Source organism: Grammomys surdaster, unplaced genomic scaffold (genome assembly GCF_004785775.1).
Source record: "Grammomys surdaster isolate TR1022 unplaced genomic scaffold, NIH_TR_1.0 64, whole genome shotgun sequence".
Taxonomy (NCBI): Eukaryota; Metazoa; Chordata; class Mammalia; order Rodentia; family Muridae; genus Grammomys; species Grammomys surdaster.
In genome coordinates, this window is record NW_021604566.1 from 2,270,259 (window position 1) to 2,285,098 (window position 14,840).

Here is a 14,840-nt window from a genome sequence, read left to right on the forward strand (position 1 = left end):
AAATGATTAGCCTAGGTTGTGCATACACAGTTTTTAAAATTTTTGAAAACCTTGGCCATTGAGATAACATTTAAATTTTTATTCTTGAATTTGAAGCAGCAAATGGGAATGCATACATCAAAAATTATCCCTAGAGCCAAGATATGAGTTATTTTTCTTCATTCTTCCAATCATGTCATGTTTTAAAAAACAAACAAACAAACAAACATGGCTGGTGTGCAGTGTTCAGACAAACTCTAGAGGAATTTAAAATCAAATGTCACAAGAGTTAAGTTAGCTACTTAATGGCAATATTTTTCACAGGCGCAGCATTAATACTAAATAGTTTTTTATTTGTTTTGTTATGTTTTTCGAGACAGGGTTTCTCTGTATAGTAATACTAAATGTTATTTTAAAATGTTAACAAGGGGTAATGACTATGCCCTGACCTGAAGGGACATCAGGATCTGACAGAAGCTTTGCATCACCTTGCTGTATATAAGTGAAGCTCTAGCAGGTAGAAACCTTGGCAGAACATCATACACATTTTCTATTGAACTCCAGAATCTGCTGAACACACGGTTTGACAGGACAAGAGCCATCTTTTCACCTCACAGAGGTCCCCAAAGCATCAAGCCTATGGTGCACAACCTAGGAAGTGAGGGCACAGCTTTGTTTTCCCACTGAGTTATTTACTTATATGTTGCCTGTCTGTGTCCAGCACAGGTGACTGCAGTACCTGTAATGAAGGGCCATGTGTTTGGCTTCCTCGTGGACTCTATAATGTAGCAGGAAGAAGAAATTAGCCAATAATTCCAATGCAGCCTTCTATTATAGTTGACAGGTACTTGTGAGAGCCAGTTTGTTGATGGCAAGTCTGTAACAATAGATGCATGCTGGCCTGTGGATTAAGTAACTGGAGATAAAGGTGGTTCATGTAAGACTCTAGGGAGCAGAGCCTTCGTGGTCTGTTGTCCTTGTGCTCTGCTCCCAAGCCCCTGCCTTCAGCAGGTCAGTCCCCACCCCCTTTAGTCTGAGGAATGTTAACTAGCCTCTGCCTTCTGGAGGGGAGGAGTGCCTAAGAGTTCTGTGACCTTTCTTTTCCAGGAGAGGAGAGGTCTGGTGGAATTTTCCTCTTGATTCCCCTCTTTTCTTTGTGCATGCGTCAATCTTGAAGCTACTGGATAAAAGTAACTAAGCTGATTTAAAATGCAAGGGCCAAAAGTCCGAGGTGGGAACAAAATTATCAGTGGTTCTAACAATGTAGAAATCAAGGTAGTCATAGCCATCTAATGGTTTCTTTGGCCTTGCAGAACGGCAGGAGATCTTGAGGTTGAGGGGGTTGTTCAGGTGTCTGGCTGCTCTCCAGTTGACATCAGGTGCAGGTGCTGGTCTGAGTTATGTGAAGTTAGGCAGTTACTCTACCTACTTCAACAGAGGTTGGGATGATCAACAGTACCAGAACAGCCTCTTCCACTTTGTTTCCTAGTGTGGAAACTCTGGGGTACCTGCATTATACAGGACACTAAGTGTAGGCCACAATTCCTGGTGGCTGATTTGGAAAGCTTACAATCGAGCCATAAGATCCTTATCAGCCTGAAGAGTCACTTCTGGGGGGTGGGTCAAGAGCCAGGGTAAAGGGAGTGGGGGTCCCATACAGGAAGAGTTTTTCGGACTCGGAACAGGGCCAGGACAAGGGACACCATCCAGTGCCAGTTTCTGAGGGCAATTTAGTTAAGGTCTCTATTTTTAGGGTTCTGTTCATTCTCTCTACCTGCCCTGAGCTCTGGGGACAGTAGGAACAGTGGAGCTTCCAATTAGTCCCCAATATCTCTGCCAATCTCTGACTTACCTTAGAAACAGAAGCAAGACCATTATCTGATCCAATTACCTCGGGCATTCGAACCCATGGGGAGATTTTTTTCTTATATCTTTTTGGCTACCACAGTAGTGGTTTCCTGCTTGGTGGGGAAAACCCCAACCCATCTAGAGATAGTATCTACAAATACTAGAGGGTATCTATATTTTTCTGGCTTAGCTTCTGCAAAATTGACCTCTCAATATACTCTAGGTTGTTCTCCCCTAGGTATTTTGCCCTGTTTACTCTTGGCCACATAAGCATTTACTTGCTGGCATATCTTACACTGTTCTATTATCTCTCTGGCCCAAAGCCTGAGGTCCGTTATATATACCATAGATCCCTTGACTGCCTGGACGTACTTATCTCTCAAATGAGTCCATCTGTGAATTTGGCCTAGTAAGTCTTTTGCTTGTTTGCTCGGGAGTATAGTTCACCCTTCTCGTGTGCAATTGCCCTTTCTTCTCTAGGTAATAGTTGGTAGGATGGCTAGCAATCTGAGTCTTTTCTTTTTTTATATGTTTTTAGTGAGCCCATCTCTTAATCTAGTCTCATTCTCCAGCGGATGTGTCTTGCAGGCCTACAACCAGGATAGGTTCCTGCATATCCACTTCTCACTTGATCTGCCTGGTTATTGCCTCTGGCCACTGAGTCTCTTTTCTTCTGGTGTCTTGGGCAATGAATAGTACTCACAGTTGTCTGTAAAGATCTGTTCTGCCCCACGTTTAGGGGCCACTTTGTTCCAGCTCCAGCTGCTGCTCAGGTCAGCGGGTCAGGGTCTAACAAGAGAGAGAGTGGGGATGGAGGGGCAAGAGATGTGAAGAATGGAGACAAGACAGAGAGTCTGTTCAAGTCCTGTTTATTGAAAGGAAATCATGGGTATGTATAAGCATAAGCAGGGGAACACAGCTGAAGACACTTTACCATGTGTGTCTTGCAGCTGGGGGCATTAAACAACAAAACAAGATATGTGAGAAAAACAAGATGTTTATCAGAGTGTGTTCAGCTATTGTGGGCTGTTGAAAACAAGACTCTTGTTGGTATACGGCCTGAGATGGCTGCAAAGATGATAGCTGCTTTCTGCCAGGAGTCGGCTCCCAACAGGTCCCCCTTTTTAAATTTTTTTCAAAAGGGAAGGCTGGGAAAACTTATGGAAACTGTGCCTGCCTTAGGTCAGAACAAAGGACCCTAGCCTCCCTTTCCCATCTCTGGATACTCAACAGCCATTGGTTGAGCTCCTGTCTTAGGATGGTGAGGCCTTCCAGTTAGGGGAAAGGGTCTTGAGGTGTTCTCTTACCTGTCATTGACTATCTGGCTTAACGTGTAAGTTAGGGGTTAATTCTCATAAGTCTTGATGATAGAGGTTTTAGAGTCCCCTACTTCCAGCCTGTAATAATGGTCCTGTATGGGTCTATCTGTTATCGTACAAAAGCCATCAGTTTGTTGAACAACATGAACCCAAGAGACAAGAGACTTAGGAATGCCTGAACAATTGGTATAAAAGCAACACTTTTTTAAGGGCAGCACACAATTCCCCCTGTTGGAGAAGTTAAAGGTCTAGTCTTGTACCCACACATTTTGAATTAATAGAAGAAATTATACCAATGAAGTCCTTGAATTTGCATCAGCTTAGTAACAATTATACAGATTTATACCAGTAGATTATGGCTATGTAATTTTAGCTCTTCCTCCCTGTTCCAATAAAACCATTATTTTCCCCTAGAAAGACAGCCTAATATTAACCACCTCAGTCCCTAAGTCTAGGGAATTGGGGCGCTGACTCTTCATTAAGCCTCTGATCTGTCTTAACTGCATCCAGCTAGAAGTCCAGGACATCAGTGGACATACAGGTGACAAGAAGATTCATTCACCAAGGCTGTGTATTCTGTAATATACAAATCTCAAAACAAATTTTTGTATCAAGATAATTATTTTGTTTGATTCTCTGGAATCTAGTCTTCTGGAGGCCTACCTCTGCCATGTCTGGTCCATATAATTCTGGAAGATATAACTACTACCTTAATGACCTCTTCAGAAAACACATAGAAAACTCTTTTTTCCCAAATTTGCCTATGCTTGAGCCATAACCAGAAAAGCCTTTACATTGACCTTTTATTCAGAGGAAAAACATAACTACATAACTCAGAATCACACACATTTTGAAAGTTAAATCACTCCAATAACAACTGATTAACACTATCTTTCTGTTCAGCTCTCTGCCTAGAGCAACCTTCTATCTATCTATTTATCTGTTTGGCTCTCTTGACTCAGAGCAGCCTGCAATTTACTCCTCGAATCTCCTGCTGACTTATTTCTTGCCCCATTTTCATACTATGACTTGACGCAGGTTCCCACTGTGATCACCTTTGTTTCACTTCTGAATTTTCTGCGGACCCTTCTTCCAGTAATGTCTCTCACTGAGTCTCTCATTCTTGCTGTATCGAGTTGAGCACCAAGCTCAAGCCAGCTCCATCAGTCAACAGGGTCTCCAGAGCAGGAGTGAGGATGCAGGCTTCCAATTCCCACAGTGTCCTTCACTGTATCCCACTTACTGAGGCTCGAATGTTGAGGTGCCACTATGTCCGGGCCAGTTCGGGTCAGTGAACAGGGTCTAGCAAGAGAGAGAGTGGGGATGGAGGGGCAAGAGATGTGAAGAATGAAGACAAGACAGAGTGTCTGTTCATGTCCCGTTTATTGAAAAGAAATCATGGATATATTTATAAGAATAAGCAGGGGAATGCAGCTGAAGACACTTTACCACATGTGCCTTGCAGCTGGGGCATTAAACAACAAAGCAAGATATGTGAGAAAAACAAGATGTTTATTAGAGTGTGCTCAGCTGTTGTGGGCTGTTGAAAAATAAGTCTCTTGTCAGGGTATATGGCCTGAGATGGCTGCAAAGATGGTAGCCGCTTTCTGCTAGGTCTTGACTCCCAACACGTGTATGTGGATGGTGAGTAGGGAACAAGGTGCTTCGAACTCTGACTCTCGCTGGCTTGATGGATGTCGGGCTTTTTCTGTAAGGAAAGGGTAACTAGGAGGCAGAGAGACCTTGGGCCCAGTTTCTTACAAATTGGTAGTTGGGGTTCTTAACTGGAGAAGCCATTTGATGGTATTCAGCTTGCAGTGGAGTCCAGGGCTCCATGGGATTCCTGGGCTGTAGCTGGTAATTGGAAAGAATGGTGGGGTCAGGGGTAGGTCCTGTGTCTAAGGGCATATTTGTTCTGGTTGTTGAAAAAAGAACTGGCCAATGGGGAAGACTGAGGAAGAAAGGGAGCCCTGCACAGCCAGGGCGAACACACACTCATTGTGTGACCTGTAGTGAGAGCCCCATAAGGCAGAGCTTAGGAGTACCCTGAGTAAAGCTTGTCCTTGCCCTTCTCATGGAGTCCTTTTCAGGCACTGATGGGAGTGAGTTGAAGAGAAGAGGAGAGTTAGTTACTGAAGAAATCTGAGGCAGAAGAAGCAGGGCAAAGGGAGTCTGGCCCAAGAAGAGCTAGCTTTGCTCCTGAGGTCTACAGAGGTTTATTTGTACATTTAAATGTTAACTGCCCACTGACATGATTATACTCTAATACTAATAATAGCATCTAAAAGATAGTCAATATTCACAAACAGTTCTTTGTTAATGTATTATTGCATTATAATACATTATAGTAAGATATATTACCATTGAAACAGACCAGAAGGTTTCTTTTTGGTGTTCTAGATACTAAAAGCATTTTAGCATGTTTGTTGACTGAGGAAATACCCTGCTGCTGGGTGTGGGGGAGGGCCATGGGAACACCAGCCTTTGCATCAAAGCACAGAAACACTAGTCCCCTGGGCCCTGGTTACCATGGTAAATTAAAGGTCCTGTCAGCCAGTTCCTGCTAAGAGAGTACCAGCAGGGTTGTTTGTCTCCAACCCACTCACTATGCAAACTGAAGACTCTGCCTGGCAGAACTGGGTCCTGGGATAATTAGCAGGGGAGAGCTCACACAGACTGGAAAACCAGAAAAGGAGAATCCATGTCAATCAGTGAATCTCGATAACAGTGATTATGAGAGGAACTTAGATGTCCCCCCCCCGTGAGGGAAGGAGAACATGAGATTACCATCTCCCATGGCTACCCAGTGGCTAAAATGTGAGCCCAGACAGTTCAGTTTGTTTTATAACGTTTAGCCAAACTCTCCATCCTTACCCTGAAATCACATTGCTAGTGAGTAAGCTTAAAAGATTTATAAATATAGTACATTGTCTGTTTTATTGTTATTCAGTGTTACATGATTTCTGTTTTCTATTTACTTCATAGTATATGAACCTTCAGAAAATGAAGGGATAGAGATTTCAGGTGAGTTTCTTATAGCAACTGCATAGCTGTAGAACAAAGAAATAAAAGAAATAAGTATTTAGGAATTGTCAAAGATGGTTTCTGAGATGAATTTGGTGTTAAGATGGCTAACAGATATCAAAATCTGAAGATACTCTAGGCCCTTGTAAAAACAAGGCCTAAAAACAGCACAGCATTTGCAACCTGTAATGAACTATAAATTTTATATTTATGCAATATTTATTTTATACCAGCAGGAGTAAGAAAAAACTTTTGAATACAATTTAGAATTAAAGTTGGTTTTGTGGTATAAATCAAGACTCTTTATGGGAGTCTCCCATAAGGAGATCCTGCCTAGATAATGCTTTCTGAGTGGATATTAGTCACTTTAGGATCTATGTCAGTGGTTCTCAACCTGTGGTTTGTGACTCCCTTGTGGTGTCAAATGACCCTTTCACAGGAGTCATTGAAAACCATCAGAAAACACAAATATTTGCATTATAATTCACTATAGTAGCAAAACTATAGTTAAGAAGTAGCAATGAAAATAATTATATGGTCATGGCAACATGAGGAGCTATATTAAAGGGTCAGCATTAGGAAGGTTGAGAACCACTAATATCAGAGGAGGAGAGTTAATGTAATATGTGTGGTTTATTCATTTATTTTCCTAGATAACACCATAGAAGATTCCAACATAATTTCAGAAGGTAAATTGTTTTTCTTGTTTTCTTTTTTTTTCTTTTCTTTTTTTTGTTAGTGTGTTTTTGAGGCAGAGTTTCTCTGTGTAGCCCTGGCTGTCCTAGAACTCACTTCGAAGACCAAGCTGGGCTCCAGCTCACAGAGATCTGCCCGCCTCTGCCTCCCGAGTAATGGGATTAAAGGCATGCTCCATACCTAGTATTAAAGGCATACCAGCCATGCTTGCCTGGTAGGTTATTTTTTAGAGATAATCTTATGTTCTACATTGAAGTAGATCAATTTATTCAAAGTCTGTGTCCTTATCTATGTGTTTACCCAGGGCTTGGAGGCAGGCAGTACTGGGGTGGATAAAGCCGAAGGGCTTCTTTTCTGTGAGGTCTCAATCCAGAGGCCAGATAGAATAAAGGAAGAGTCCAAAGACAGGGACAGAAACAGGATACTGTGAGAGAAGTAAGTGTGGTTGCAAGGCCACTCTTGTATATGAGTAAGTGACTGCTTCAGAGCTAGTGAGAAAGGGTTACTCTGGGTGGAGATGGGCTGGAAGTTGTGTGGTTCATGATGTTATTTAGATACAGAGGAGAAAAAATGCATTTATTGTCTGTTTGGTTAACTGATAGATTTTCTTGGGAAGGAAGGACTATTTTCTGAAAAGTAGAAATAGTTGCTTTGACTTTGTTAAGTAGCAGTATTTCAGTACAACAGGTCTGATAATTCTTAGAATTATGTTAGAAGAATGTTTCAGTTGGGTTGTTTTTGTTGATTCTCACAGTAGCCACTGAGGAGGAGATATGGGGCAAAGGTGTTTGTATTTTTTTTTTTTTAACAAATGATCTGCTAAAACTGGAAGGAGTTCTAGATCTGGTGATCCTGGTTCCACAGAGATAAACAGCTCACTGCCCTTCTCTCTATGATCCTCAAGTTCACTGTGTGGGCATGCTTGTGTTCTTTCTCATCAGAGGGCTACCATAGGAGATGTTTCCTTGCAGAATTACTCTTAGAGTCTTTTTGCTTGTTTGTTTGTTTTTTAGAATTCTTTATTTTATGTATATATGTGTACACTGTAGCTATTTTCAGACACACCAGAAGAGGGCATCAGATCCATTACAGATGGTTGTGAGTCACCATGTAGTTGTTCCATGAGTTGGGAATTGAACTCAAGACTTCTGGAAGAATAGTCAGTGCTCTTAACCGCTGAGCCATCTCTTCAGCCCTTAGAGTTTTTAATTCACATTTTTTGTCAGGCTGGAAATAGAGCCCCTGGCATGGGTAAGCATATTACTGCCGAGATGCACTATGTGCTTTTGAGCTCGACTTGGCAGAATGTGTGGAAGTGTAATTTGAGGAAATGTGTGTGAAGGAATGATGGCTAGATTTACTTTCCTAAGCACATACAATGAGGAGACACCTGCACAGACAGGCCCTGTGTACCTTCTGTATTCAGATTGGAGTTGTCTTCAGGTACCAGTGATGGTTACATTGAGATTTCCTTTCTTTTCTTCAGTATCTTGAATATCTCTGAGTCAATGAGCATTAGGAAAGAGAAAGCCGAAACCCATAAGGAGAATTTTATAGAACCTTCCTTACTTGAAAATAATTAACATCATTGTATTAGACAAGGTTCTTTACAGGAGCAGATCCTATACGATGACTGTATATTACAGACGGCTGTTTATTAGCTTAGCTTGCCTGATTGGGGCTAGGTAGCCCAACAATGACTGGCTGTATATTAGAAAGCCCGAGGACCTAGTAACTGCTCAGTATACAAAGCTGTATGTCTCTGCAGTCCCACGGTGCTGATGAAGACCTGAGGATTCCCAGGGAGCTGCTGGTCTTTAGTTTACGTGGAAGGTCAAAGAGGGTGGGTTCTGATGGCTTTGGATGATGAAGGTAGTGGGGTAGCTGTGCTCACGTGACAGCAGGAGGCGCTGATCTTTCTGCAGCCTCTGGATGTCTAGTTGCTGCTAAAGATTCTGTTTGTGGAAGGCTCTTACCCCTCAGTTAACCCTGCCTGGGTTAATCATGCCCGTAGCCCTGCCTCTTAGTTCATCCCAGATCAATCATGAGTAACCATCACAGTCGCCATGTGTGATTTGACCACACATATCCAGGCTTGACGACATAGTTCCTTTCTAAGAATTTTCAGACATTTTGAGACTATGGTAGACTTCTAATTCTCTCTGGTGGTCAGCAGGGCTGAGAGCCTTGTCTGCGGCTCTTGCTGGACTGTAACAGCAAAGTGGGAGTTTTATATTTCAAATCACAAACTCAAAAACATGATATTTTGATGAAATTTTCTGAAGAGTTTGTTGAATGCACGTTTTCTGTTTTTCCAGAATAGAATTAGCTGAAAGTTTAAGTTAACAAGGACTAGTGACACGCTGATGGTGTGATGACAGTGGTCAGGTGACAATGATGGTGAGATGACAGTGGTCAGGTGACAAGGAGATATGAGTAGCATATCAGTAGCAGGTGAGAGTGTGCGTGATTTTGGTTGTCATTTTCTTTTTATCTTTAGATTTTTACATTTTATTTTGTTTGTATGGGAGTGTCCCTGCATGCATATATGTGCAGTGCACGTGAACTGCTGTTGTGGAAGCCAGAGGAGCATGCCAGATGTTCTAGAACTAGAGCTACAGACAGTTGTGAGCCACTATATGGGTGCTGAGAACTAAAGATGGTCCTTTGTGAGGAGCACCAAGTATTCTCAACTGCGGAACCATCTCTCCAGCCTATTATTAATTATTATTATTATTATTATTTTACTTAAAGAGGGTGGACTGTGTTAGATTTGCTTATTTATTTTTAAACAATGATTTTTTTCTGTGTAGCCCAGGCTGGCCCAGGACTCATGGCAAGCTTCCTGCAGAAAGGTAGAGTGCTGGGATTTGAGATTATATCCAGCCTTCTGTTTCCTTTTATGTAAAATAGATTTAATATTTTATTTTCAGCATAACTTGTATAATTAAAATTAAGTTACACCAAGCACAAAAATGAATAAAGAAAGCATATCAATATTTTGAGCATTAGTTTAAAAAATTAATCTTTTTTCTTTTTGATTATTTTGTTTGTTTTTGGAGGCATGGTCTCTCTATATAACCCTGGCTTTATAAACCAGGCTGTATAGACTAGGCTGGCTTTAAGTCATAGAGATCCTCCTGCCTCTGCCTCCCCAGTACTGGAATCAAAGGTGTGTGCTGCTCACATCTGGCCTCTTACAATTCATAAGGAGTAGAACTAACAATCTCATGTCTAAGGTAGTGGTAAGTGTGTTGCTCAGTTTGATGAAACTAGTATGTAAGGTGATTTATAGAGTGATCCGGTTGGCTGGTGATGCCTGCAGCCTCTTATTTAGCTCGCTTGAATTGAAGCAGCAAAGGAAAGAAAACCAGCTAAAAGTTCACATCCACATCCTCAACTCATATTAGGATATCTGATCCTGTGCGGTGGAGAATTCGGTGATAGCTCATACTGGATTCAGTGTGTGAATCCACTCACACTGGGTTCTGGGTTCAGTGTGTGACTGTTGTATAGCTCTGAGGGGAAGGATTCTCTAATTTCCATTAGTATTGCAGAGCTCTTGGGAAAGGTATCCTGGCGGTCGGGAGCCAAGGGATACCACAGTCACAGTGCGCAGTAAACCTCTCACAAGACATTTATTAGGAGAGAAGGGTGGATGCCTCTGCTCAAGCTAGAAGCCACAGGGAATTGAGCAGAAGACGGGTTTTATACAGGGTTTCTTAGGGGTAGAGTTTTCCAGGGTAATGATTGGTGGGATTTCCAGTTTAGGGATTGATGAGTTTTCATGCCCAGGGATTGGTGGGATTTTGAGCTCAGGGATTGGTGGATTTTGGGGCTCAGTAATTGGAAGGTTTTGCTGAGTTTGCAATGGCCTCAGACCTTTTGTCCTGTATAGCGAGTAACATCCAAAACAAAAATAAAATCCAGATTCATCTTGAAGATTTTTTTTTTCCAAAACAACTTTTCTGAGCTTGATGTTTGATTTCAACAGTCTTTGAAACTTAATTTTTTAAAATGCTATTTGGTGTTACAACTATGAGGAAATCATTTTTAAGCAGAAGCAGGTAAGAGCGTCATTTAGCAATGGTAGGGAGAATCTACGCACACACTCAGGGACCTGCTCTTGTCAACTGCCCCAAAGACAGTGTAATGACAACGCTTTAGTGGCAGAATCTCTATAAAAGAAATAAGGTGCTCAGCTGGTCTTTCATCCACTTGCTTATTGAGTTTGATGCAATACTGTGGGGAAAACCAAGGTCCTAGTGCCAGTCACCGTTATATGACTCTTAGCCAGGTCCTATCTGAAGCCTGCTTTGCAACCGGTTGAGAAGTATGCAGCCTTACTAAACTGTAGCTAATTCTTTTGTTGTCATGGTATCAAAACCTAATACATTTATGACAATAATAGGTGAATTCTCTACAAATGATTACCTTAGCCATAATCTGCCACATATAATGGATTGTCCTTTGTTTAATTTTAGAAATAAATGTCTCCTCTGTGGAAGAACAGCAAGACACACCACCAGGTATGACATTTCCCTGGGTCTAATGAATTTTGCTTTGTTGTTTAAATTTAAAATACTGATGGTATTAAACTCACCTTATGAAGCAGAACTATAATGAGTAAGAAATTTGCAGACGATTTCTGTATTTTAAAAAAAAAGACATTTGTGTTTTAATGGGATGACAGTCGTGGAAAACACACCCCTTGTTCAGTATGAGCTTGTCCTTGCAGATGCTGGTGGGAACATAAGTTAGAGACTTGTGGGTTTTACTTTTTTCTTTTTTGATTGTCTGGGTGTTTGATGGTAGATATAGAAATGGTTGTCTCAGGTCAAAGTGAAATAGTGTGTATGTTTCCACATTGTCCCTCGTCCTCCATCTGCCCAGCCTTCTTGAGAGCATCAGCAGTGTCTGGGGCAGCTGAACTTGTTCAGGGCTGCTCAGGACCCCACATCTTTCCTTAGCCACTGCATGGAGCCCACTGCCCACGTTCTTCTCTGTTCCCAAAATCCCCTGTCACCAGTGAATTAAGAGAGTGGGAGTGGCCCTTGAGCCACGACTGCTGCTTTCAGGGGCTTTTCAGAGGTCACAGAAAATATAGTGGTCAGACGGGCAGAGGCAGTGGGAGAAAGAACAGGTTTTTAACCAGATTTTCCCTTATCTCTTCTCCATTCACACTTCTTATAAGTTCTGTATTTTACTGTTTTTCTATTTGTATCTTCTTGGTTCATTTTTTACTCATTTTCAGATTGTGTATACTACAGCTCTTTAGCAGTGATGTGTATAACAGCCATAGATTTTGTTAGGAGTAATTGTCCCTGCCAAATAATTCTGAATACTGACTTTCAGAATAAAGAATAGCCAGTGAATGAAATAATGAATATTGTTAGTTATGTTTTATTGTGCCTTTATATGGTAGATGGGATGTTGTAGTTTTTGGCAGTGTTCTTACCCTATTCATATATATTAGTTGATATGCAGAAATTTACTTTAGAGACCTGAATCATTGGCATTACAGTCCGAATGGGAGAAGATACCCATGGAGGAGTTTACATGATGAGTACAGAACAATGTATATTCTGTTGTTCAGAACAGCAGGCATGGCAAGTGAAACTTCTATTGATTTTCTGCTTCTTGTTAAATGCTACTTGACACTGACAGAGCAGGTTATAAAATTAGCATTTGGTGATTATAGGCCTTTAAAGAAAAGTATTTGAGAAATAATCTTAGAAATAATGAATTTTCAAGGAGTATTTTTCTAGTTGTCATCTATACCTTTTAATTTATTACTGACCTAACCATAGTGAAAGGAGTTGGGCCTATAAATGTCTGTGCTTTATTTCAATGTCCTGTGAACTGATGCCCTGATTATATTGACACATAAACATTACATACCAAGTGGTTACCAGGGTAGTGGAGTAGGGTGATTTGTAAAGTGAGATGCTTACCAACCTCAATACAGCACATAGATATAAAGATGTGATTCATAGCATAGTTCCCAGTGTGATGTTAAGTCTCAGTTAATGGTGGATGTGGCTGTTCCTGTTTAGGAATTAATTAGTGTGGCCTGTGAGGTAGAGCAAGTGCTGCTGGAACTCAGAAAGAACTAATCAAGAAGCGAGTTCTGTGAGTGGGTCTTCCAAAAGCTCCCTAGACCCTCTGCATGCTTGTGATTTGACTTTGCTGCAAGAAAGTGTGAGGCTCAGAGTGGACAGTGGTCATGCTGAGCCTTCATACTGGACTTTCTCATATCCTGTACCTGGGACTTAGTATTACTTCATGTTACAGTTTATATTATGTAATTGTACAGGGAAATAGTCAATCTATACTAATGATATCTTGGTTCAATCAGTTAACTGCTTTTGCCAAAGTGTTGCTTGTCTGATGGCAGGAACTGTGGGAACATAGCCAGCCACCAGGTCTGTCCACACACTAGAACCCTTCTTGGGAAAGCTGAACTGGAGGACTTCTGCAGAATGCTGTGATTTCATTCCTTGGTCATTCCAAGACTAGGTTACACAGTTTTGCTTACTAACATTCATGGTGACATATAGCGATAATCCCATGAGACTTTACTGTCATATAAACAAGGTAGGAAACACCTCATCGTGCATTAGGTTGGTGAATTTTTAGGCTATTTCATGGACTTACCCAATCATTAATAACACTGAAGAAGCTAGACTTGCTGGCGTGTCTGTCTCACGTGCAAGGATGCTGGGGTATGGCAAGGCAGTGGCCTCCCCAGGCACCAGAGGTGACTCGTAGATGTACAATTGAACATCACAGGGTGATTCTAGAACCTACAATCCAAATGTTTCCTAGAACATTTCAAATGAATGAAGGTCATGGAGCTGACACAAGTGTTTCGAGCTTTTTGAGTGTGCTAAATTAGACTAACCATGTTCCTGCCTGCCTTTCTCAGTCTTCCTTGGTTTGTCACTTAGAACTGAGGATGTGAAAGACTGGCTCATGATTGTGGCATAAAGCCAAGTTGTCTTAATAATGTAACTTTCATTTCCTCTGTAAATGTGTTGGTGCTTCGTAGCATTTGAAAAATCAGTCTTAAGAAATGATCATTCTGATATGAGAAATTAAGTATTTTGAATACCAGATTTTTAAATTGATTTATTAAAGTATTTACCTTTTAAAAAAAATCCAAATTTAACCTTTCTCCTTAAACTCATATTTTTATTTGAAGTCATCTGGCATATTCCTAGTCATTTCAGGACATGGATCCAAATAACTACCTAACCCCAATAGAATGACTTATGAAGGAGTCATTTATAAAGTTCCTTAGAGTAGAATTTTTGCCAAACAGTACTCAAGACCCTGTGAATTAAGTGAACCATAAAGTTTCTGTCTCAGTGTGCATACCGAAGAGTAAAAGTGCACTTTGAGAATCATTGGACCCAGAAGAGAGGTATGAGGGCATTGTGTTTTCTGGGGATTCTTCTACTCTTGGCTGTCTAAAACTGGTGATCGTGGTCTCGGCTCTGCCCACTATAGAATAATCCATCAGTAGACATAGTTCCCCTAAATTACATCTAACGAACATTTCCACCCAAGCGTCCCGCACCGAGCACTTTAAACTCCGGCAGCCGTAGAAGAGTTTGATTTCATGTTCATAGTGGCCAGTGTTTAATAATCACTTCATACTTTTTTGTTATTATTTTTACTGATCATTGATTCACAAATCATATGTTGAATAATTATTATGGCACAGCTTTGCACTGGTCAGTCAATCAATACTAAGTTCTTGGCCTGGTCTGGGCTAGAATCTAATAGGAGTGTGGTATGATAAAACAAACGTGGTAGCATTAACTTCTGAGTGGCGTGAAGGATGGATCTCAGTGGGGTGGGGTGGGTAATTCTCTTGACTTCAGAAGGACTATACATAGAGATGGTGGCCCCCCAACTGGTTACTGTGCACTGGTGACTTCAGAAGGACTATACATAGAGATGGTGGCC

The 14,840-nt window shown here is 41.2% G+C and overlaps 1 protein-coding gene across 9 annotated transcripts in view; it reads left to right on the top strand.

The window, feature by feature from the left end:
* Asph (aspartate beta-hydroxylase) overlaps positions 1 to 14,840 on the top strand; it is a 200,737-nt gene that overhangs the window by 77,608 nt on the left and 108,289 nt on the right. For 8 of the 9 annotated variants that reach the window (XM_028768532.1, XM_028768474.1, XM_028768525.1 and 5 more), the window contains 3 exons: positions 6,132 to 6,170; positions 6,824 to 6,859; positions 11,351 to 11,395. In XM_028768532.1, coding sequence (XP_028624365.1) covers positions 6,132 to 6,170; positions 6,824 to 6,859; positions 11,351 to 11,395 — 120 coding nt within the window. The remainder of the gene's footprint in view (positions 1 to 6,131; positions 6,171 to 6,823; positions 6,860 to 11,350; positions 11,396 to 14,840) is intronic. The other variant, XM_028768492.1, reaches the window with a different exon arrangement.